Below are 9953 nucleotides of genomic sequence, written 5' to 3' on the forward strand. Positions count from 1 at the left end.
GACTTCCCCAAAAAAGAATTTTCCTTCTACCTTATTTCCTTCCTGAGTTATTCCATGTCAAATAAGAAAGATATGCATTATCATAATAAAAATTATATATATTTTTTGTCTTTTATCAGCAGTTTCTCGGCAGGAGAATGTCCAAATGTAATGTAATGTATATTTTCAAAAAATTTGAAAAGTGTTCTTTCAAACGATACCTACCTTTAGAATCTCCTTGCTATAGTTTTGAAGTTATGAGTCTTTAGTTTTGTGTATGTCACTAAGAAAACTCATTTTTTTTATTGCCTTCCAAATGTGTGAGGACTTAACAAAAAGGCTCCCTTTGTTCCAAGTGCTGTAACTTTGGATTACTTTATGCTATCATCATAAAATAACGATCCAGACGCAGACCACACATAGGGGAACATCACAAAAAAAGAATTATTTTGCCACCGTATTTCCTTCCTGAATTATTGCATTTCAAATAAGAAAGATATCTAAATTATTAAAAAATAATATTAATATTTTTGTCTTTTATCAGCATTTTCTCAGCATTAGATTGTCCAAAAGTAATAAAAATTTATATTTTCTAAAAATATAAAAAGTTTCCTAACAAATGATATCTACCTTTTGACTCTCCTCTCTATAGTTTTGAAGTTATGAGTCTTTACTTTTTTGTGTGTCACTCAGACAAAAAACTCCAAAAATGGCCTCAGTGTTTAAGGGGTTAAAGGGGTGGTAAAATGCCCTTTTCACAAGATGTAAAATAAGTCTTTGATGTCCCCAGAGTGTGTATGTGAAGTTTTAGCTCAAAATACCCCACAGATATTTTTATATAGCATGTTAAGATTGTCATTTTTTGAGGGTGAGCAAAAAGAAACAACCATTTTTGTGTCTGTCCCTTTAAATGCAAATGAGCTGCTGCTCCTGGCACAGGGGGCGGAGCTTCAACAGCTTGTGTCCTTTTACCTCACACAGACATGCACTGAAAATTTCAAAACTTTTAGCCTTTTACGTTCAAACCGGAGTCAGACAATGATGGAGAGACTCAAGAAGAAGTGACAACATGTAGAAAGCAACAGGACGTTTCTGAATGGTTAGTTGATGAATTTATGCAGCTGATGTGGAGTTAACTATCTTCTAGTCATTGATTAGCATATTATGTCATGATAATCTGCGTTCCCGGGGGCAGGGTTTATGATGTCACTAACCCGGGAGGAATGTGGTGTAGTCTCTACCAGCCGTTTGTTGTAGTCCTTAGCGATTTCTCTAAAAGCAAATATCTCCCTTTGCTTTGAACTTTGTAACTTTGCAGATGTTGTTTATGCTCAAACAGCAACATTACACACTAACTAAAGTTGGAAAAGTCCAATCATAATCAACCACCCCTTTAAAAAGCTCCCCACACCCTGCACGTGCAGTGGTGTAAATGCACAATTTTGGTGTCATTTAGCAAGAAAACCTTCGAAATTACTTAAAATACTGCTGAAAATGATACATATTATTGTATGTTGCCTGACCAACAAAAGGCGGTTTTGAGTTTTCTGTCCTGAAGCAAAAGTCATAGTTAGTTAATAGTGAGAATTGGACCCTAATCTAAAGTGTGACCAAAATTAAAATAGAAAATATAATGTATAAAACCAGTAACAATGAAAAATACTTCTACAGCATTTATAAATCTTAGCTAATGTTAATCTTAATTTTTTAAGATCAAAAGTTAGGCCTATCTGTTAACATTCGCTAAATGCACTGTGAACTAACATGAATATGATTTTTTTTTTTACTAACATTAACAAAGGTTAATAAATGCTGTAAAAATATCGTACTCTTTATAAGTTCATGTTAGTTAACTAATGTTAACCTTATTCAGCTTATGCAAAGTGTTTTTAAAAAAGAAACTCATCATCAATGATGCTATAATAACACTGAAACACACGTGTGGAGGCACATCGCCCGATGAAAAGCTTATTTTCACAGCCTGTCATTAATCATTTGTCAGTGTGTACCAACCTTGATGCCACGAATGTGCGTCACAACCTCAGTGTTCGGCCTCTCCGCTGATTTATCCAGCAAGTACTCAATGATCGCATCTTTATTATACAGTCTGGAGGGAGAAAAAATACTGTACTTAAAATTGCTTTACTATATATTAACACTATAGTAAGTAACAGTGTTTTGGCAGAACTATTATACAGTACAGGCCAAAAGTTTGGACACATTACTATTTTTTTTGTTTTTGAAAGAAGTTTCGTCTGCTCATCAAGCCTGCATTTATTTGATAAAAAAATACAGATTTTTTTTTCCAATATTGTGATATATTATTACAATTTAAAATAATTGGTTTTCAATCTATTATACTTTAAATTATCATTTATTTCTGTGATGCAAAGCTGAATTTTCAGGATCATTATTACTCCAGTCTTCAGTGTCACATGTGACATCCAGTCCATCACATGATCCTTTAGAAATCATTCTAATATGATGATTCATTATCAAAGTTGGAAACAGTTCTGCTGCTTAATATTTTTTCATAACCTGTGATACTTTTTTAGGATACTTTGATGAATAAAAATAAAAAAAGAAGCAAATGTTTTAAAAATAAAAATCTTTTGTAACAACAATATAAACTTCTGGTCAGTAATTTGGGGTCAGTAATTTTTTTCTTTCTTTTAAAAAATAAATAAATAAATACTTTTATTCAGCAAGGATGTGTTAAACTGATAAAAAGTGATCGTAAAGAAGATTTATATTATTAGAAAATATTTTTTTATTTTGAATAAATGCAGCTCTTTTGAACCTTTTATTCATCAAATATATTAGGCAGCAGAACTGTGTCCAACACTCATAATAAATCAGAATATTAGAATGATTTCTAAAGGATCATGTGATAGACTGGATGTCACATGTGACACTGAATACTGGAGTAATAATGATCCTGAAAATTCAGCTTTGCATCACAGAAATAAATGATAATTTAAAGTATAATAAATTGAAAACCAATTCTTTTCAATTGTAATAATATATCACAATATTACATTTTATTTTCTGTATTTTTGATCAAATAAATGCAGGCTTGATGAGCAGAAGAAACTTCTTTCAAAAACATTAAAAATAGTAATGTGTCCAAACTTTTGGCCTGTACGGTAAGTGCATACTAAAAAGGGAGTAAAAAAAAAAATACCATAATTTCACACAGATTTAGGCGTCATAAATGAAATTCTGCAGAGAATGGATTTAAATATGGTAAAATCGTATTGGTTGCTGAAAGACGCTTATTCAAAATAAAAATTCAAATCCTATTGAAACCTGTGGGGCTTTTTCGTGAGGATCCATCCATGGCTTGACCTGTGGTTACTCAGATCTTATTTCAGATACCACATTTAAACAATGGCTGGTTTGTATGCAAGAATGATGGCCAATCTTTATAACAGAGGTTATGTAAGGTAGAATGTCATTAGCGGTCCAAATAAATCCCAACAAAGGTAATCATGACATTAAGCAGAGGTCTTGTATCAGCCTGGAGGGTTTTAATTTGCGGTAATGCCCATCGGATGATGATTCTGATCTGCATTTATCCTGCGTATTACTTGTACATACATAGCTGCCAACTTTTGAGTTTAGCTTGGAGTTCGATTTATGGGGGCGGGGGGATGGATGTAAAAAATAACAATAATTGCATCACAATAAGTGTATTGTGATTGTCACAAAAATTTTAGTAACTAAACTGAATTTTATTAGGTTTAGTGACAACATGTTACAATGTTTACATGGTACAATTTATGGCTTTTTTATTATTTAAATTAAATTAAATTATTGTGATTTGATTTAATATTGACTCATTTGGATAAATATTAGGTACACAAGATGTAACAACTCACCTAATGCTGTAAACATACAGAGAGCCCTATCAGCTGGCAGTATTATTTAAGGTTAAAAATAACTTCAATTAAATATAATGCGGTTTTTTTAACAACTTTATTTAATGATATACGTTCAAATATAATAAATATGTAATATGGTACACATATTTAGCAAAATACTCTCTATAGCTCTTTTTTCCAGCCAACTAACGTGCTATAGCCTATATTATGGTCATTAAATGGCTTTCCTGAGGTAAATGTTATGTGACATAATTGTTCTCCAGCTGTTTTATTGACCTCTTTGTTTGATTTATTGGTCGATATTATGTATGATGAATATACATTTCGGTAAGTTGAACTGTTTCTTTCAACATTGTTCATTCGTATTTACTATTAGTTAGAAGAGATGATCGGTTCACGTGCCGCTAGGGATCTGTCACGTCACATTTACAAGTGCCAAAATGGTGTTTATTGTTTGAATTTCGTAATGAAATGGACAGAATCTGAGAGCTGAGTGTCTGACGGTCTCCGTCTCCTCTTTGCTTCGCGATTTTTCTGTGCGTGAGAAAATGGATGTGTGGCGTGAGAGCGTGTGAAAAGTGTCAATTGCGTGTGTCTCACGGTGAATGTGTGAGAGTTGGCAGCTCTGACATATGAACATCGAACTGGCACAGTGAGTCTTTTTACCAGGACACATGATGTCAAAAACCTTAAAACTAGAAAAACAACTGCTTTAACTGGCTGTACATAAAGGGATATTTCACCGCTGGAAAGATGAATGTGTATTTAAATTGGGTCATTTATGTAGTAGAAATATGAAATTATTTGAGTAAATTGGTGCCTTCTAGACTGAGAAAAGCCAGAAAATGTGTTTTTGGCTCATTTGGATGAAAGACAACAACTCCCAGAATGCACTTGTTTCGCTGCCCTACGAGGACACTCCCAAGCCACGCCTGCCGGTTACAGAGGGCAGTATCGGGAGAAATGATACAGCTAGGCTACTAGCGGACTCGAAACTGAAAAGACAGTGTTTTATGGTGAGATCCCCCTATGGGCGGGTTGAAGACATGCGGGACGAGCTCCTCCTATTGGCTGTAGTCTCTCGCCTCTGGACAGAAAAGCCTCTGATGAGCTAAATGACGATTTTTGCATCATCTGAGGTTTTTTTCCAGACACACAGTCCAGAAATCTCTTGTCTCAGGGGGACATGAGGGAGGGAAGCACGGTCATTCCATAATACTACCGGGTTTCTACTGATACAAAGCTTAATGCTAATCGGTGAAGTATCCCTTTAAGCACAAACACAAGTAAAACATGAAGATAAATGAATCGGTACCTTCCCAGCTCACAGGCGACTATAGGCCGCTTCAGCTTCTCCTGACTCAGTGCACAGTATTTCCATTTGGCAGCGAGTTCTGCATTTTTATCGACCTGTAAAACACAAGTTCGGATGTATTAGCCATAATACTACTAGAAATTAAAGATGTCTGATTTATAAGGGGCCCTAAATAAAATGACACTAACAACATAATTCAGAAGGAGATTTACAAATGTTAACGGCACTCACAAAAAGCCTTAATACAGACTCTATAAATGAATGTTGTGAAGTTTGTGAGCTAAAACCAATCATGTTTACAGTATTCAATTCCAAATGTTACATAATTTGGTAACACTTCACATGAACTAACAATTAATACTTATACAGCACTTATTACAGTTTTTCTCAAATGCTAAAACACAAAAGCCAATCCTCTAAACCAAATGACCAGTTGTCTAAACACATTTACTAAATCTAGCCATAATTTTCCAATATCATAAACACATTTCACATAAAGACACAATTCACAAAACACAATCCTCCGTTCTCATAAATCTTAACACATTTTCCTTGCTAAAACACAAGTTGCAAAAGAACTCTGCTCATATTCTCAAATGAAAGCTCGTGTGATGCAAAATGCTTGCCACAGTCAGCAATATTTGAACACAATGAACACACCTGGCGTCATTCATTACACACAACGACTCAAAATTGAAGACACTTGTTGCTAATGCTGTGACCACATGTATAAAAGCAAGTTCAGAGTGCACAGTTTGCTGAAGATTCCAAACAAACACAATGGATGAAGGCAGAGTCAGGGGAAGCGGAATTTGAGTCAGAGGAGGGAGAAGAGCTGGCCATGGAAGAAGAGGAGCAGGCCAACGAGGAAGAGGAGTTCAAATCAGAGGAGGAAGAGGAGCAGGCCAACGAGGAAGAGGAGGCCAACAAGGGAGAGGAGAAGGTCCAGGAGGGAGAGCAAGACAACCTCGCACCATCATTACGGACGAGATGCGAGCAGCAGTCATTGACCATGTCATTGTCCATGGCATGACAATGGCTGAAGCAGGACTAAAGGGGGTCGCACACCGGACGCGCAGCTTGGCGGCGCGCCGCGCAGCGCCACGTCTTTTAAATTCGAACACATTATTCTCTATGAGAGAACACACACCGGCGGCGCCTTTCGGCGTCTGTCCGCGCCGGCTCAGGACCGTGTTCAAAATCCTGCCGCGCCACAGAGCGCCATTTACATAGTTTTATATAAAATTTACATGTGTGTGTCTCAAATCGTAGTTAATGTATATACGGACTTCACCCTGTGCTGCAATATACATTTAGTTTTATATTTATTTACAGAAATCAGAAAATTGCTGATGTTATCGGATTTTCAGGTGACAGTTGTCCTAGACGTGGCGCGGCGCGGCGCTGAGCTGCGCGTCCGGTGTGCGGCCGCCTTAAGAGTCCGTCCAAACACAACAGGTATTGTACTCTGCTTTCTTTGTCACAATACAATTTTACAAGCATGTGAAAGTAGTCTATTGGTTTCAAATCAGTTGTTACTGTATTGTAAAACATGTCAATTGACAACACATGTTTCTTTCTTTAGAGTTGAAAGAATGCCACATAGAGGTGGGAGGGTTGCCATATTTACAGCGGCACAAGAAACCCTCATTGTGGATATGGTTCGTGAGAACAACCTCATCAGACTCCGGGAGATCAGAGACAAAGTCATTGCCGATAATGTCAACTTTGAGAGCATTGATGATGTCAGCTTGGCCACAATAGACCGAGTTCTCCGGCGCCAAAAGATGCGGATGAAACCGGTCTATAGGGTTCCCTTTAAGCGCAACTCTGCGCGACACAAAGACCTACGTTACGAGTATGTGCAAGTAAGTATACATCCATGTTCACAGTACAGTTAGTGGACATACTGTGTTGCTCAGTGGCCTACATTACTTCTGGACAATACTGTGCTACCTGATTGACTGTTGTTCTGAACACCTGTGCACTTTCACATTTTCACAGAGGATATTACAGTTGGACGCGATGGCCAGACCTCATGAGTACCTCTTCCTGGATGAGGCTGGCTTCAACCTGCAGAAACGAAGGCAAAGAGGCCGTAACATCATTGGCCAAAGAGCCATCACTGAGGTTCCTGGCCAACGGGGGGGTAATATTACTCTTTGTGCGGCCATGGGTTCGGAGGGGCTTGTCCACCGGCATGCTGTCCTTGGGTCTTACAACACCCAACGTCTCCTCACCTTCCTAGAGGAGCTAAAAGACATCCTCCTGGATCGCCAACAACACCATCCTGGGCCCGCACATCACATTTATGTGATCATTTGGGACAATGTACGCTTCCACAGAACAAACCAAATCAGAGAGTGGTTCACCACCAACAGTAACCACTTTTTACTGTAAACGTCTGTCTGCCACCCTACTCCCCTTTCCTGAACCCTATAGAGGAGTTCTTCTCATCGTGGAGATGGAAGGTTTATGACAGACAACCATACACTAGAGAGAAACTCCTAAGGGCAATGGAGCTGGCCTGTGTTGACATCCCAGTGGAGGCCTTCCAAGGATGGATTCGCCATTCCAGGGCGTTTTTCCCACGGTGCCTGGCAAGAGACAATATAGCCTGCGATGTGGATGAGGTGATGTGGCCCGATGCAGCTCAGCGACATGATGCCGCACAGTAATTGTGGTGTGTGTGTGGTGTGAATAAAGTAAATCAATAAAAAATTCACACCCTGATCATGTTTTCAAGAGTACTGTTGTGTGCAATATATTCTGTTGTGTTACAGTAGTGTACATGCAGAATTTACTATAGATTTATACTCTTCATATGAAACTCACAAATCTAAATGCCTAATCCTCTGCAGAGATCTAAGAAGATCCATTACTGTAAAGTTTCTAAAAATATGCATTGGCAGTTATGAAACAAAGAACCTTCTCACAAATTGAGCATTGTGTTTTCAATTGTTTTGCTGTAGTGTGTAATGATGTGTTTCCATTTTTGAAAGCTTCGAGCTGCTCTTTTGGTGTGACAGTTTGAGTTTTGAAGTGAGAAGGTGTGGCTGTGTTTATGTAGCTTTAGAAAAGGGTGTTGTGTTTAGACATTGGGGAACATGGAGGAAACGTTTGTGAAATGTGTTTTAGCATTTGAGAAAAACTGTAATCTTAGTTCATGTTAATCTAAACATGTACTAATGCATTTTTAAGAGCAATGGTTGTATTACAAACTAACATGAACATTTATATTAAGTAACATTAACAAATGTGTATATATGCTGTAAAAATATAATTGTTAGTCAAAAGCATTAACTTATGTTGACATGAAACATAGCAAAATGATACTGATAATTATTATACTTCACTATTTAACATTAAATATGAGATTTGATTTGTGTGAATCTATTTTTGTGTAAAAATGTTACATTTATTTGTGAACCTCATTGTATTTATTAGCATGTTGTTCAGTATCTGTAACTTTGTAAGGGGTTATAAATGCAAATAAATAACATAGTAAAGTATTTGAATATTTATGACGGTACTGTTTCGTTTCGATACTCATAAAGCAAGGTATTTAAACTGTACTGTAAGAAATGCCATTGTGTACTGTGGCAACACTAATGTCATGATATTGACATTCATATAACGTTACCATAATATAAACATTGTGTATTTCAAAATACTACAGCATGTATTTATAGTACCAGCTATGTGTGTTGTATGTATACAATCTACAGAAGCTTAAGAAAATATAAAAGTTTAAAGTCAACTCACTAGCTATATGCAAGTCGTGCTACAAAGCTACATGCTAATATCATGAGGTTTATTGACGAATAATCAAGCGTTTAAACCAAGTTTTTTACCTTTTCAACCTTTTTCGGTCCTTTAACTAGTTCGTGTCTTTTGGGAATGGTTCCGCCGTCGCATCCCATGTTGAAAATACGATTTGAACGGTTTTACTGAGAGAACTCTATGGCTAAAGCTAAAAGAGTAACTGTAAACAACCGAGGAGCTTCAGTGAGGAGCGTCAGCTGTGAGTTTCCGTTTGTTTTCCAGATACCGCCGCCTAGAGGGCGGTTTAAAAAGTGCACTTCAGTTACATGTTAATCTAAACACACACCACTTGATGGCGCTAGAGGGTCGAGAGCAAATCACATGGCGGGAAAGGATATGACGAAAGCGATCTTAGAGTTCAGATACAGTTAGATTAACTTGTTTGGATTGACATATAATCATTGCCTTTAATATAATGTCATGCAGCTGATAATGTTATAAAGAATAAAAATAGGTTTCATATCCTTGTGCAACTGGGATAAAAAAACAACGAGTTAAATTACTACATTCATGAGCTAAAGAATAACAATAGGCCTATGCTAATACACTGATAGCACGCAGACAGACGTCTATTTCTTTCAACTAGAAGATGTATTTTTTAGTGTTTGCTAATCTGTAATAGCCTACGTCTCAAAGATGTTCCCTGTCAGATGTTATATAGATATTTGGAAGATGTTTTGAAGATGTTATTATTTCAATGTAGCCTATGTAAAACTGCTTTTTAAAAGATGTTTATCAGATGTTTATCCAGATGAAACGCTCTTTAAAAGACATATTGGGAGACATAGGCGACGTGTGCTGGAATATTGTTCTTCAGAGCTCCAGTTCTTGATTCTGCCCAAAACACTAACAACAATACTAAAGTTCTACTTGGCTACTAGTTATTTGTTATGAAATAATATTATAGTTCTTACATGGCTCTCCAAGGTACTTCCAAGAATACCATGGTG

The 9953-nt window shown here is 36.9% G+C and overlaps 1 protein-coding gene across 1 annotated transcript in view; it reads right to left on the reverse strand.

Moving 5' to 3' along the window:
- rtf2 (replication termination factor 2) overlaps nt 1-9208 on the reverse strand; it is a 46025-nt gene extending 36817 nt beyond the window's left edge. Inside the window, exons 1-3 of the mRNA XM_082136532.1 lie at nt 9033-9208; nt 5179-5273; nt 1993-2086 (exon numbers count right to left, since the gene is read on the reverse strand). Of these exons, the coding sequence (XP_081992658.1) occupies nt 1993-2086; nt 5179-5273; nt 9033-9101 (258 nt within the window). The 5' untranslated portion in view covers nt 9102-9208. The remainder of the gene's footprint in view (nt 1-1992; nt 2087-5178; nt 5274-9032) is intronic.
- Between the last annotated feature and the right edge of the window lie 745 nt (nt 9209-9953).

Source organism: Leuciscus leuciscus, assembly GCF_965113295.1.
Source record: "Leuciscus leuciscus genome assembly, chromosome: 14".
Classification (NCBI taxonomy): Eukaryota; Metazoa; Chordata; class Actinopteri; order Cypriniformes; family Leuciscidae; genus Leuciscus; species Leuciscus leuciscus.